This window comes from Ceratotherium simum, chromosome 34 (genome assembly GCF_057802395.1).
Source record: "Ceratotherium simum simum isolate JZ-2026a chromosome 34, ASM5780239v1, whole genome shotgun sequence".
NCBI classification, from domain to species: Eukaryota; Metazoa; Chordata; class Mammalia; order Perissodactyla; family Rhinocerotidae; genus Ceratotherium; species Ceratotherium simum.
In genome coordinates, this window is record NC_141933.1 from 19,633,166 (window position 1) to 19,647,699 (window position 14,534).

Here is a 14,534-nt window from a genome sequence, read left to right on the forward strand (position 1 = left end):
CTACTTTTATTTCTTTCGAATTTCCCCTCATAAACTATTAGGTAACCCTGCAATACAAATATTAAAGGAAAGAGAATAAATATTTATCTCTTTTTTAATCAAATTTCAGAGTAATGATTTGATGCCCCCAGCAACTATTAATAGTAACCAATGATTCATTATTTTCCTTTTTTAGAATCTAGATTCAAATTTTTAGGTGTAAATATATTTGATTCTTTTAATTGAATGGCAGTCAATGTTCATTTTTATGTTAATCATAAGCCAGTGGGAGCCATTTCAAATTGCATCCTAAGTCTCTTTGAAATGATCCAACCAGCTGTTAATAGTATTCTTGCCTTCTGGGTATTAAGTTGCTCAAGGCTCATTGCATTTTCTACCTCAGACTTCAAAATATCTATTTCTCCAAAAAGCTCTGGTTTGCTTAGAGAGCAAAGATTTCATTTCAGAGAAAATTTTGGGAATAGAGATGTGCATTGCTATTTGGTTATCATTATGAGTGGTACTATTTTTAAGAGAAAAAAAATTATTTCAAAATAAATTTCTATTTCAAATTAAGATGAAAACTTTTTTACTTACCTTCTCTTACTTTAGAGCTGCAACTCTTCTTTTATGCTTGCAACTCTAGTTTCAATGACATTTCAATAATGATTTATTTAATTTATGCTAAAATAAACGTTGCATAATGAGGATGTACACTAAAAATTCTGTGTTTCGAGTCCTTCATAGAAAATGTTTTACACTGTGTGACCATGTGTCCAACATTATAGGTTCATTTGTTTTTACTTGTTTCCAAATTTTAGAGATTTTTTGTTTACTTTTGGACATAAATATGTCTAGTAAACTACGTAAAATATAAAATGTTTCCCCTAAAAGAGTGTGCGTGAAATAAAGAAGAGATGTAATTTTATCTTCTTTCTCACGTGGTTATCTATATTCCAAATGACACTGTTTTAATAATAAGGACATTAAGTTTATTTCAAATTCTATAGGGTTAGCCTCCCTACTATAAGTTGCTTTAATTTTTAGGGTGTTTGTTACCACATATTTGTGCTTGTTTTGGCATTCCTATAAACATTAGAACAGAAATGTTGTAATATGATTCCTCAATATTCCCAGATAAAATGTATATTCCATTTATCCTGGTCTGAAAATATATGAACTAGACTAGATAATGCTTGTAGTGATTTCCAGACCTGTTAATAGGGAATAACAGGGAATGCAGCCTTTTGAGTAATAATATCCAAAGATAATCTAGGAATATTGCAACGACTCCAGAGATTCTCCTTTCTGAAGGACAAAACTAATTCTTGTCACCTTCAGACTAATAGCCTCAGAGGAACTATAGTGAAAGAGCACTGGATTTAGAGTCAACAGAGATGAGTTCCTCTCTTAAATTAGTGATTTCAGTCAATTCAAGGCTAGTTTCTTGAACCTCTGTGTTATCATCTACACAGTAGATGTAACTGTCATTGCCCAATGTACTTCTCAGCATAAGCTGACTGTTAGAAAGCAGAAGATTGTGCTTTCACAGAATTCACAGAACCCAAGGAATGGAGGTGTCAGAAAAGTATCATCCCCCCATCCATCCATATCTCCCAACAAAGACACAATGCTTCAGAGACATACCGCACAAATAACTTCAAGGGATTTCAGTTTACCAATTCACAATATATTAACATCACAGTTCACCAACAAAAACCTCATGAAAATATATGCTATAGGTTTTAGAAAGCTCTGTTCCTATTACTCTTGGGATTAAACACATCTTTTGAGTTTGGTTCAGAGAAATGGGCCTTTTGTGTCCATTAATTTCTGGAAGGCATCCATCACATCTTTATTCCTCAGGCTGTAGATCAGAGGATTCAACATGGGGATCACCACTGTGTAAAATACAGAGGCCACTTTGACAGTTTGCCGGGAGTTTTTGGAGTTGGGCACACAGTAGAGGGAAAGGATGGTCCCGTGGAAGATGGTGATGGCGGTCAGGTGGGAGGCACAGGTGGAGAAGGCTTTGTCACGCCCATTGGCAGAATGGATGTTTAGCACAGTCACAAAAATAAATACGTACGAAGCAAGGATGATGAGTAGTGTACTCACCTCATTGAAGGTGGCAAAACCAAAGAGCAGCAGGTGGGGGATGTGTATGTCAGAGCTCGAGACAGCAATGAGAGCAGTGTATTCACAGAAAAAGTGGTTGATTATGTTATGCCCAGAAAAGTCTAGCTGGAGAGCATAGCAAAGGAGTACCAAGGGGCCAAACATACCCCAGAGATACGACCCAGCCACCAGCAGGGCACAGAGCCTCTGTGACATGGCCACCGTGTAAAGCAGAGGATTACAGATGGCCACAAAGCGGTCATAGGCCATCACTGCCAGCAAGAAGGACTCGGTCACCACAGCAGTGCAGAACAGGAAGTACTGCAGCATGCAGCTAGAGTAGAAGATGCTTTTATCAGCCACGACCAAGTTCTCAAGCAGCTTGGGAGTAATGATGGAGGAGTAACAAAAATCAACAAAAGAAAGGTGACTAAGGAAAAAGTACATGGGAGTGTGAAACTTTGGGTTAATCTTGATGATTATTATCATCCCAAGATTTCCTACCACAGTGATAACATACATGATCAGAAACAGCATGAAGAGAGGAATCTGAAGCTCTGGGTAATCTGCGAAACCCAAGAGGACAAAGGTTGTCTCCACACTCAGATTTCTTACAACCATCTCCACATTGCCTTTAAAGGGAGAGGGTGGGGGAGGAGAGTTGTTTCTGCAAAAGAGAAGATTTACGGAGGTGAGTGACAAACATGCCATGACTTTCTATGGTAGACAAAAGAAAATGAGAAGAGTTATTGGTGTTAATTTTGTCCATGTAGAACGAGCCTCATGGAGATAACTGCTATGGACACAGCAAACCAAGCTGAGTCTCTGAAACATCTTTGCATTTCCATTGCAATTTGTGTTTCCATAAGAAATACTTATCATATTGTAGTGTGTACGTCCACACATTAGCTAGTAGCATAACATGCACATAACTGATAGGAAATGTTTGCACATAAATGCTTGAAATAGTGATGGAGTTTGTGAAAAATGTGAAATGTTTGCCTCAAAACAACACATATTGCTACTCTATTTTACCTGTACACAAAAATCAACTAACATCTTCAAGAGAATATGCTTTTATTCCAAGAATAAAGTAAAATAAAGAGAAATCTAGGAAAAGAATATATCAGTCCAATTTAAGCACCTTTTTTCGGTAAAGGCTACGTCTCACATTGAATAGCTGAGCTGCTGAGGGTTGAGGAGGAAAATAGCTTCTTTTGACCTCTGAGTGTAGTGTGCACTTTACTAGTGTTTATAGTCTAAGGGTTAACTTCTGTTACAGCCTAGACATTGTATAGATCTCTCTTAAGAGTCTCAAGATTTATCAGGTAAGAATTCTCTCAGAACTAATTCTCATTCTTGTGAAAGCTTATATACCAATTTAAGATGCATATAAAGAGATATGGATAAATATTCATTTCCAGGGGAAAAGTTTATTCTGTTCTTCATCAAATGATTGTCAATGGACATGAAGCCAAATATTTCCGTGAGCATTAACTTTTTTCTTTAATATTATTGGACTCAGAATTGGATAGTATATACAGTGACTTAACATAAAAAGAAAAATAAAAGTAGACCCAAGTTACTATATCATGAAAATAATGTAATATTTTAACTGTTTCATAAAAACTTGAATAAACTTACCTGCTCCGGAGAAACAGGCCACCACCCTCCTGTTTCTCTGTGAGCTGAGTATAACTGGGGCCCGAGGCTCTTACATTCCACTCTTTAGCCCTGGGGACTCAGACTCTGGAGCATCACTAGCAAGTTATTCCTCTCAAGAATCAAAACAAGTCGTTAAGGCAAATGCCAGGTCCCTTGTACCATTTTTAATGGCTGGAATTTCCTTGAAACTGCACAGAAAAGTTGCATGTTGAAATTGACTACCAGGCCTTGTTTGCACATAATTAAAATGCCCTCTGGAAATTAACAAAACTAAAATAAAACCAAAGTAAGGCAGTGTTTCTCAAGTCCTGCCTCATCTGCAACAAAATTCAGTGGGCCTCTTGACTTTGAGGGCAGTATATACCAACTTTAGGCAAGTTATTCCAGACATTTACGAAGTTTCCCAAAGAGTTGTCCATTTTGAACGGATTTCAAAACAAGAGAAAACTCTAACAAGTGCAGTCTGCCATGCCAGCTGCTGTGCTATTCGGGTCACATGACCCAGCATATATGATTGTCCTTGAAGAGTATTTGCAGATAAGGTTGTTCAGAAATTTGGATAAGCCCCTAGAGTGGATTACAGATCAGACCTTTAGGATTTTAAAGCAAAGCAATAGCTTCCTCTGCAGATAACTCTTCACCATTTGAGAAACAGCTTCTGACTTTTTAATGGGCCCTAATAGAGACTGAATGATTGACAACAGGCTACTAAGTTACTAAGCAACCTACACTTCCCATCATGCCCTGGCTGTTCTCTATCTCACCAATCCAGAACATTAGGCACGCACAGCAGTCAACAGCACTCCTGTTCCTGAGCAAGTGGTCCAGATGCTTGGTCCATACTCTTGTTGCATTGCTTTCACTTTCACAGCCTGAACTTGTAACCTCATAAGGTTTCCCTACGACAACCTGAATATGGAAGAAAGCATTGGGGCCTTATCTTCAGATGATTCTGCATGATATGCTGGCACCACACAAAAGTGGACATTTACACCACTGCAATCCTGCCTTGGGGTGTTCCTGAAAGACAGTGGTGGAGGAAAATTCATCTAGTATTCAGAAATTCAAAAAGTGTGCCTGGAACATTGGAATAGGCTTTTTGTTTCATTTTGTTTTGTTTTTATTATTTTTGTGTGTGTGTGGAAGACCAGCCCTGAGCTAACATCTGTGCTAATCCTCCTCTTTTTGCTGAGGAAGACCAGCTCTGAGCTAACATCTATTGCAAATCCTCCTCCTTTTTTTTCCCCAAAGCCCCAGTAGATAGTTGTATGTCATAGTTGCACATCCTTCTAGTTGCTGTGTGTGGGACGTGGCCTCAGCATGGCCAGAGAAGTGGTGCGCCCGTGCGCACCTGGGATCCCGAACCAGGGCCGCCAGTAGCAGAGCGCACGCACTTAACCGCTAAGCCACGTGGCCGGCCCTGGAATAGGCTTTTTAAAACTCAGTTATGGGAAAAGCTTGTTGACAATACTTTAGAAGGATGGAATAATTGCCTCGAGAATCTGTTATATGCTCTAAATCGGGAACTAGTATTCATTACTGTTTCTCCAATAATTTATGAGACCCAGAATTTTTGGGTCCAGGGTGGAAATAGGGATGGATCTATCCCCTATTATCCTTAATGATCCATCAGCTAAATCGCTGCTTCCCATAAGTGAAACTGTGAGCTCTAGTGGTTTGGAGGAGTGATGCTTCCACTATGGAACACAGTGATGGATCTGTTAAGCTGGAATTGTGACATGTTTGACCACACAAATGTGGTGGGAGTGATGTTAAGTAGATTCTGCAGTAGAGGCATCAAGATGCCTTACAGCTTCTCCTTCCAGTCTCTTCAAACACTGTTCTGAGATCAGCACATAAGGAAGCCAGTGTAACCTACCAGCAGATGAGAGACTCTGTGGGGGAAGCCAGTGTAACCTACCAGCAGATGAGAGACTCTGTGGGAGAATACTGAGGCACCCCAGCCAATTGCCATCACCAGTTCACCTGACCAAAGAGTGACATCATTTTGGAAGTTTTAGCCCCAGCAGAGCTCCCAAAAGATTGCAGCCACGTGATGAGCCCAGGTGAGACTGGCGGAAGAATCATGCAGTCAGCCCACAGAATGGCGAGAAATAACAAATTGTTTTCAGCCACTAAGTTCTGGGGTGGTTTTTCCTCAGCAAAAGGCAAATGAAATATGCTCCAAGCTACACTTTCAACTTTAAAGCACCGAGAGAATGAATTGAAAAAAAATGGACATTTGCCTGTTTATTTTGGTGAGGAAGTTTGGCCCTGAGCTAACATCTGTTGCCAATCTTCCTCTTTCTGCTTGAGGAAGATTGGCCTTGAGCTAACACCTGTGCCAGTCTTCCTCTATTTTGTATGTAGATTGCCACCACAGCATGGCTGATGAGTGGTGTAGGTCCGTGTCTGGGATCCAAACCTGCAAACTGGGGCTGCTGAAGTGGAGTGTGACAAACTTGACCACTACACCACCGGGCCAGCCCCCAAACTTGTTTAGAACATTACAGTATAGATTGGACTCTTTCATAACCTTCTGCCATTTCAGTCCCTTCTCTCCTTACCTGCTGATAACCTTCATCTTTAATTTGGTGATTTTCATACCCATGATATTATTTATTGTTTGTCAATGTCCATAACCAATATATAGTATTCACTGCACTTTTGAACTCTATAAACAATATTGAACAATATTTCTGAGATTTATAACTAACTGATATATTTTAATGTAATCATTTTAACTTATACAGTGTTCACTTGTATAACTATAATCACTTTTTATGTCCATTTAGACTATTTCCATTTCTGTCATTACATGCAATATGCAACTGGACATTTTTGTATAGCTCTTTTTGGGCATATGTACTTAGTTTCTCTAGAGCAGTGATTTGCCCCAATTTTTCATGTCATGATATACACAGAAATATACAAGGATGAACTGAAGATGATTTGTTTCGTCTATTTTTATAAGTTTTAACACTTTTATTTACTCTTTCTCTAATTAATTTGTCATAGATATTTCTATATTGTGGATATTGCTCTTTAGTCAGTTAAATATGGTGCACAATTTTTCTCTCATTCTGAGGCTTCTCTTTTCAATGTTGCCATGTATTTCAGTGAAATATGCTTTAATTTTACAGTGGCAACATTTATTTTGCTTTCTGAATGTTTGCCTGCTCTGAAATCATAAAGAAATTCTCCTTTATTTTGTCTTCAAAGAGGCCAACTTTTATAAGAATTCATAATTGAAACAATACAGCAAGTAAGTATACATTGCTTTGAGATAGATTTCCACAGATATTTTGCAATGTATTTACATGTTTCAGCTACTTTTTCTTGTGAAATATGCATGATATTCCTGAAATCTAAGCATTTTTGAGGTGCAATACTTCAGAATAATGATAGAGATATATTATTTCAATCTTTCCAATAAGCAAGAATTATCACTTGGCCAGCGCCCGAAAGCAACTTAGCCTGAAATAGGTAGAATGATTTAGAGTATTCTGACACTTAATTCTAGCTGTAAAAAATTTCTTCCATCATGGTGATCCAGGACCATTCTAATCTGGGGTTATTATTGATCAATTATAGCCAGAACCCTTCACTATTCAGTTTCTGAGTCTAGGTAATCCAAATGAAACAAAATTGCCTGAAATATTAACTATAATATACTGCATAAACTCTTCAATTTTTCTGCAATCTGAAATAAGCTCTGAAAGAGGAAGACTTTAAATTGAACATGACCAGTTTTCAAAAATCAATCTCAAGTCTAGTTATGAGAGATATTGTTGATGATGGAAGCATCATTTTTGTGGTTCTGACAACTGTAGGATAGTCAAGTGGTTATATAATATCCAACTAAAACTAAATACTTAAAATTAGACAAGGAAATATTTTCCACAGTACAATAATCAGCAGTAGAAGCATTCATATAAATAAGCATGGTCATCTTTGAGTATACTATTTCTGTTCTTTTGGCTTTTTGAATCAAGTGGGAGCGATATTCATTGAGGTTTCATCATCAGACGTCTTACCTAGATAAACAGGACATAACACTAAATATTATCAATTTAGTTTGAACTTTTTGTTTCCTTCCGTCTTTTATTCATCCAGTAAGTATTCATTGAAGGTCTGATATGTTTCTAGGCACATTTCTAGGCATTAGAGACATAAGATACAAAAATAATACAAGAAATTTCTGCCCTCTTGAACTTTATATTCTACTGGGAGAAAGAACTAACAGACAAATAAATTATTGCATGCATTTAAAATATCTGTTGCAGAGAAAAAATATGAATCAGGTTAAGGGGCTAAAGGGTGACTATCTCATTATATCAGGTTTTCAGGGAAAGATTCTCTGGGAAGGTGACATTTGAACAAACACATAAATAATTTCATAGAAATATATTTATTAAGATTGGGTTGAGTGTTAAAATATTTTGGAACGTATCTATTAACGTCCTCACAGGCTCTTTCGTATTTTCATACCTCAAGCTGTAAGTCAGTGAGTTCCACATGGGAATTAGCATGGTATAAAACACAGACCCTACCTGAACAATTACCCATGAGCTTTTGGAGTTGGGCACACTGCAGAGAGAAAAGATGCTGGTGAGGTGGAAGGCACAGGTGGCGAGGACTCTGTGATGCCCACAGGTGTAATTATCTTTAGGACAGTGATGAAAATGAAAGCCAGGAAGTGATGACTACGACCTTACTTAACTTATTAAAATTGGCTAAAGTTAAAAAAACACTATCTGGATGAAGTGAACAGGATCCAAAAGGGAAACAAAATATTCTAAAAAATATATTAATTGTTGGACTCACCATAGGCAATACAATGAGAGAATGAGTGTCAGGGTACAGACTATGCCCAGATGGAGCGTCCAGCCAGAAGATGCAGCTCAGCTTCTGGGACATGGCGACCATGTAAGGCAGAGGCTCACGAACATCAAGGGAGTGGTTATAGACCAGCACTGCTAAGGATGATATTTTGTTGTCTTTTTTTATAAGAATTGCGTGTGGTTTAAGAGGGAAGAGAGAGCAGCAGAAATCATCATCTTTTGCACATCATATAAGCCCCTAAATAGGTCTCCAGTTTCTACTCTTTCTCTTCTCTCAGGCTTTGTTCTCAACATCAGCCAGAGTTTTTCTTTTAAAATTTAAATCAGATCATATCACTCTTCTAAAACCCTGCAGTGCTTCCCCATTTCACTCAAAGTAACAGTCAAGCTTCTTAAAATGTGCTCCAAAGCCCTGACTGATCACGTTTCCTGCCTGTCTGACTTCTTGTCCCACTGTGCTCCAACTGGCTCCCTCTTGTAGAAACTTTGTCTGCAAAGGTTTAAACAATTCAAAGAAATTAAGAATGGAGAGTATACTAGGACCACAAGGATTATGAACATTTTATTTCTCTAATTTAAATGTTTCATATTTTTAAAAAACTGTGGTGTTATAAAGTCTGTGCAATTATTAAAATTGGCTGAATTTTCTCCAAAATAAAAATGTTTGTTTAGATTCTTGTTATTTAGAGTCTGGTCCAATTGCCAGTAACACCCGTATCACTTGGAAGTCTGTTAGAATGTAGAATCCTGGCCCCGACTGCACCCCATTCTGCATTTTATAGCACCCCTGGATGATTTGCATGAATAATAAATTTGCAAATCACGGGTTTTGATTACCTTTGGTTTGATGTAAATTCTTGTGGCTTGACAAGATATTCTACTAAATTAAAAATAAAGAAATGAACATACTCAAATATTTTTTCTGCCTTTTTCTATGTTGTCATTTATCATCTGCTTTCCTCCTTTATTCAGAAAACCAAGTCCAAAAAGAATTTACTTTTCTCCATATAGAAGCCAGTGTATACCATATACACCACAAAGTATGTAATAAAAACTATTCACTCTGAAGGATAATGATTGACAGTGCTTACTTTATTATAAGTCTGTTGGAAGAGAGAGTGTATATATTTTGCATCTTTTAATAGCACAATACACACACACACACACACACACACACACACAAAGAGAGAAAAAAATACAAGCCTCCCTGTTGGAATTAAATGGAAAGTTTTCATTTCAATTCCCAGAGTGAACAAACCGTGAGTAGCATTATCTGGAAAATGTGCCATACAGTATATGAACAAGTGGTCAGAATATTATGGTAAAGTTATGTGGAATCTCTGTTTTAGATCTAAGGAAAATTAAAAGTAAAATTTCTGTTTATTTTATGTTTTATAATTACCTACTTACACATGTAAGACAAGGTTTGTGGTATACCTTTATAGTACAAAGTGAAGTTAAAAAGTTTTATTTGAGATGAACACACTTGCTCTGAAGACGCAATTATTTAGTCACTAAAGTGATGTGGAGCAACAGTATCAGGTATCTGCACAGGGCATGTTCTGGGAACCTTGTGTGATACAAACCATGATTAACAAGAGGTAAACAGAGATGATATTTTGATTTTTTTTCTAAGTCAGTCACTGTATTATTAACAAATGAATAATCAATATAGAGGACATTTCAATCAAAACAGTTGCAACCATGCCATATTTGTCTGGAAGGTGAAGCTATGCCATGCAGGTAAGATGTGTAATTAACTACAGATTAACCTTTAAAAGCAAAACAAGAATTATACAAACTATTTTTGAAATGTATTATGATATCCACTGTGTTAATAAATAGAATTTACAAAATCGAGTTAGACACATCAGATATATGAGATTAAATAACTGTGAATTTTTCATTTTTGATCTCCTTGGTAATCCTTCCAGAAATTCATATAAAAACAACACTTTTACATACTTGAAATCGTCACGTTTAATATCACTTCTCATACTATAATAAAGTACAAGAGACCCTTGGGGAGAAAGGAGTAAAGAACTTTGCCAGATCTTAGAGACAGAGCCTCCAGGCTGTCATTGCTAATTCTTCCATATCACACCCCTAGTCAGCTACAGCTTTTTAGAATTCTGCTATAACGCTTACATTCTCGTTGCTTAAATGGAATTGAAGAATGTTTTAAAAAATGATTTACCTTGCTAATATATGAGTCAACAGATTTAGATTTAATGGTCTGATATTTACTGTGAAATAAACTTCCTAGGGTTGTTGCAGTAAATCACCGCAAACTAGGTGGCTTGAAACAGTGGATATTTATTCCTTCACAGTTCTTGAGACCAGAAGCCTGAAGTGAATGTACTCGCAGGACCACGCTCCTTCTGAAGACGCTAGAGGAGAAACCTTGCATCCTCCAGATTCTGGTGGCTCTTGGAGCCTCCTTGTTGATAGCAGCAAACTCCAATCTCTGCCTCAGTCTTCACAGAGCCTTTTCCCTGTGTCTCCATGTGCTCTTTACTCTCTCTTACAAGGATGCACTTGTTGGATTTACGGCCCACGTTAATCCAGTATGATCTCATCTTGATCCTTACCTTCTTTACATCGACAAAGACCCCATTTCCAAATAACATCACATTCTGAGCTTCTTGGTGGACATGGATATTTTGGGGACGCTTCAACCCACAATGCTTACATTATTTCACATATGGTTCACAGTTATTTTACTAAACATTGGAGTGAATAGAAATCAAATGATCAAATAACAAGTTATTACAATGGATTTAAAAATCTGGTAAATTGACTAGATAATTTGAATCATCATCTCTAATAGAAGCATTGAACAATCCTCAGTATAATAAATCAAGTTCTTTTTAGAAATGTAAATCTTCAACAAAAGTGGATTGAGTGATTCATTAATTTCCTGACACTCTCCTTCACATCTTTGTTCCTGAGGCTATAGATCAGAGGATTCAGCATGGGAATCACCACTGTGTAAAATATAGAACCTACTTTGACTATGAGCCATGAGTTTTTGGAGTTGGGTACACAATAAAGGAATAGGACACTCCCATGGAAAATGGTGATGGCGGTCAGGTGGGAGGCACAAGTAGAGAAGGCTTTTTGGTGACCACTAGCAGAAGGCATTTTTATGACAGTGACAAAAATGAAAATATAAGTGGTGAGGATGACTACCAGGCTGCTCACCTCATTGAATATGGCAGTGATAAAACAGAGCATTTGGCTGATGTAGGGGTCAGAGCAGGAGACAGACACGATGACTGAGTGCTCACAGAGAAAATTATTTATGATGTTAGACCCACAGAAGGATAATGCCAGGAGAAAATATGTGAGTGTCAGGGAAGAGACTATACCCCATGTGTAGGGCCCAGCCACTAATGATGCACAGAGCTTTGGGGACATGACTACTGTGTAGAGCAGAGGGTTACAAACTGCCGCAAATCGGTCATAGGCCATCACTGCCAACATGAATGTTTCTGTCACTGCAAATATACAGGCCAAGAAGAATTGCATGATGCATCCTACGAAAGAGATGGTTCTGTCTTCCACAACCAGGTTCTCCAACAGTTTGGGTGTCACTGTAGTGGAATAACAGAAATCAACAAAGGACAAGTGGCTGAGAAAAAAATACATGGGGGTGTGGAGTTTAGGACTGATCCTGATGATCACGATCATGCCCAGGTTCCCCAGCACAGTGACTGTGTAGATGGTCAGGAACACCAGGAATAGGGGCACCTGGAGGTCTGGATATTCTGAGAAGCCCAAGAGGGCGAGTGTGGCTCCAGCACTCTGATATCCTTCAGCTAACAACATGATCGTTGTTGGAGAAAATCTGAAATAATGATAATAAAAATTATCACGATGATAGCACATTTATACAACATTTCCCATGCAGCAGGCATTGTGCTAAAACATTAAAATATATTAATTTAGATCTTCAAATACCACTGTGAACTGTAAAACAAGTAGCCCCATATTTTACATAAGGAAACTGAGGCATATATGAGTTAAGGAACTTAGAGGTTACACAGCTTGTTAGTGATGAGTTGGGTTTTGAAGTTGACCCTGAGTGCCAGAATTTGAACAAAGTTTAAGGTTAGACAGAAAAGCATTCTACATTGTTGTAGAAAAATGTGTGTCTTTCACACTTCCGTCATTCTGAGGATCTGTGTTTTTTTTAATAGCAGTAATATAACAGTGAATATAAATTTAGCACTAAAATTCATAAAGGAAGGATCAGGAGAAGTAAAGCATTAGAGGAGATAATAATTATATAGTTATGATGTTCAAGCTGAAGATAATAGGAAAGGCAGCATTTATGAGTCACCACAAGACCTTGAGTTTTGAAAAAATATATCGATGTTGAAGGAAACATAGCCCTATATATCTTCAAGCTTTCTATTGATTTTATCCTCATGCTACACTAATTGCTTTAGTGTTCTAAAAACATGTAGCAACCTGGTAAAATGATGAAGTTGCATTTATGACATGTTGTTCCCTCACTCCTGTGTTTTTTTTTCCTACTAAAGTGTTTTCTCACTTAGTGTCATGATGCTCTAAACATACTCATCTAGATTCCTCAATCATTATCTTCTTTCTATTATTACTCTTTAATCTGATAACTTTACTAGGCATATTATAACATTAAATACTCATCGAATATCTGAATTGGAGAGTAACCTAAAACGTGTTTTGCTCAAGCCTTCTGTATTCTCTAGAGAAAGTTAGACAATATGGTAATAAACACCAATGGTTACGTACTCACCTTCAAAATTTCCAGTGATGGAAACATTGGTTCTGATTAAAGCTACATATGTGATTATCTTGTTTTGAGCTGTGCAACCTTTGTTATATTTGTATATGTTATTTTGAGAAAGCAAAAGCATCTTGTGTTCTCAAGTGGTTCACAACCACAGATGCATCTTTAATCATTTACCAATGATTAAAAAAAATAGTTTATAATAATAACTTGTGCCAATAACAAGCACATGTCTGAAATTTTCAGGTTAACAAAAGACTACTAGCATGACTCTCATAGACAAAGACATCATTTTTAGTTTTGTCTGACCAGGTCAAGGTAGAAAGAAACTATTATCTCATTCATAGCTAAATGATTTTTTGACATTCAAAAAAATGTATTTCCTACATGTAGAAAAGAGAATGTGCAGGAAAATGACAAAGAGCTAATGACAGATCAGCATAATGAAAGAAGCATGGGATTGGAAACATATAGTTAAATTCAATTTCAGGCTTTGTCATTTATTGTGTTATCTTTGGTGAATTTCTTGAATTTTCTGAGCCTCAACTCCTTTATCAGTAATAATGACATCATGCATATTTCACAGGTGTGTAAGTATTAAATCAGGAAATGATATTAATATACTTAGCGCAGAATCTGACAGTTGTGGCATCCAGGAGATGTAAGTTTCTCTACTCTCATCCTTTTTAATTCGAGTGCTGTGAGTAATTGATATTATTTTTAAATCCTTATACTATTTTTAAAAATCTGAGAAACAGATCAAGAGCCAAAGTGTGCAGTAATCAACACTTGGGCACAATTTCAAATGTCAAAGGTTACCTCAGCTTTTATTCTTTTGGTCTTGTCCTCTTAATTCACCACTTACCATCCTTCAACACATTGTCTGTTGTTCCCTGGCTTTCTCGTTATTATCTGACTCTCTTGTGCTCCCTTTCTTTTTTTTTTTTTTTTTTTTTCTTTTCTCTGTCCCTATGTGTTTGTTTATTGTTGTTATTATCTACTACTTAATGAAGGAAATCATACGGTATTTGACCTTCTCCCTCTGACTTATTTCACTTTGCATTATACCCTCAATGTCCATCCATGTTGTCACAAATGGCTGGATTTCGTCGTTTCTTATGGCTGAGTAGTATTCCATTGTGTATATATAC

The 14,534-nt window shown here is 37.1% G+C and overlaps 2 protein-coding genes across 2 annotated transcripts; both read right to left on the reverse strand.

Annotated features, from left to right (window-relative positions):
- Window positions 1-1,779: 1,779 nt before the first annotated feature.
- On the reverse strand, window positions 1,780-2,718 carry LOC147912638 (olfactory receptor 5D14). The gene has a single exon (XM_087423198.1). It carries the CDS (start codon window positions 2,716-2,718, stop codon window positions 1,780-1,782), a length of 939 nt encoding a protein of 312 aa, XP_087279324.1.
- An 8,774-nt stretch (window positions 2,719-11,492) lies between these two features.
- On the reverse strand, window positions 11,493-12,437 carry LOC101401426 (olfactory receptor 5D3-like). Its single transcript, XM_014792475.2, has one exon. The coding sequence runs from the start codon at window positions 12,435-12,437 to the stop codon at window positions 11,493-11,495; it is 945 nt and encodes a 314-aa protein (XP_014647961.2).
- Between the last annotated feature and the right edge of the window lie 2,097 nt (window positions 12,438-14,534).

Coding starts and splice junctions, on each gene's coding strand:
- LOC147912638 (XM_087423198.1), bottom strand. CDS start 2,718: ATGGTTGTAAGAAATCTGAGTGTGGAGACAACCTTTGTCCTCTTGGGT.
- LOC101401426 (XM_014792475.2), bottom strand. CDS start 12,437: ATGTTGTTAGCTGAAGGATATCAGAGTGCTGGAGCCACACTCGCCCTC.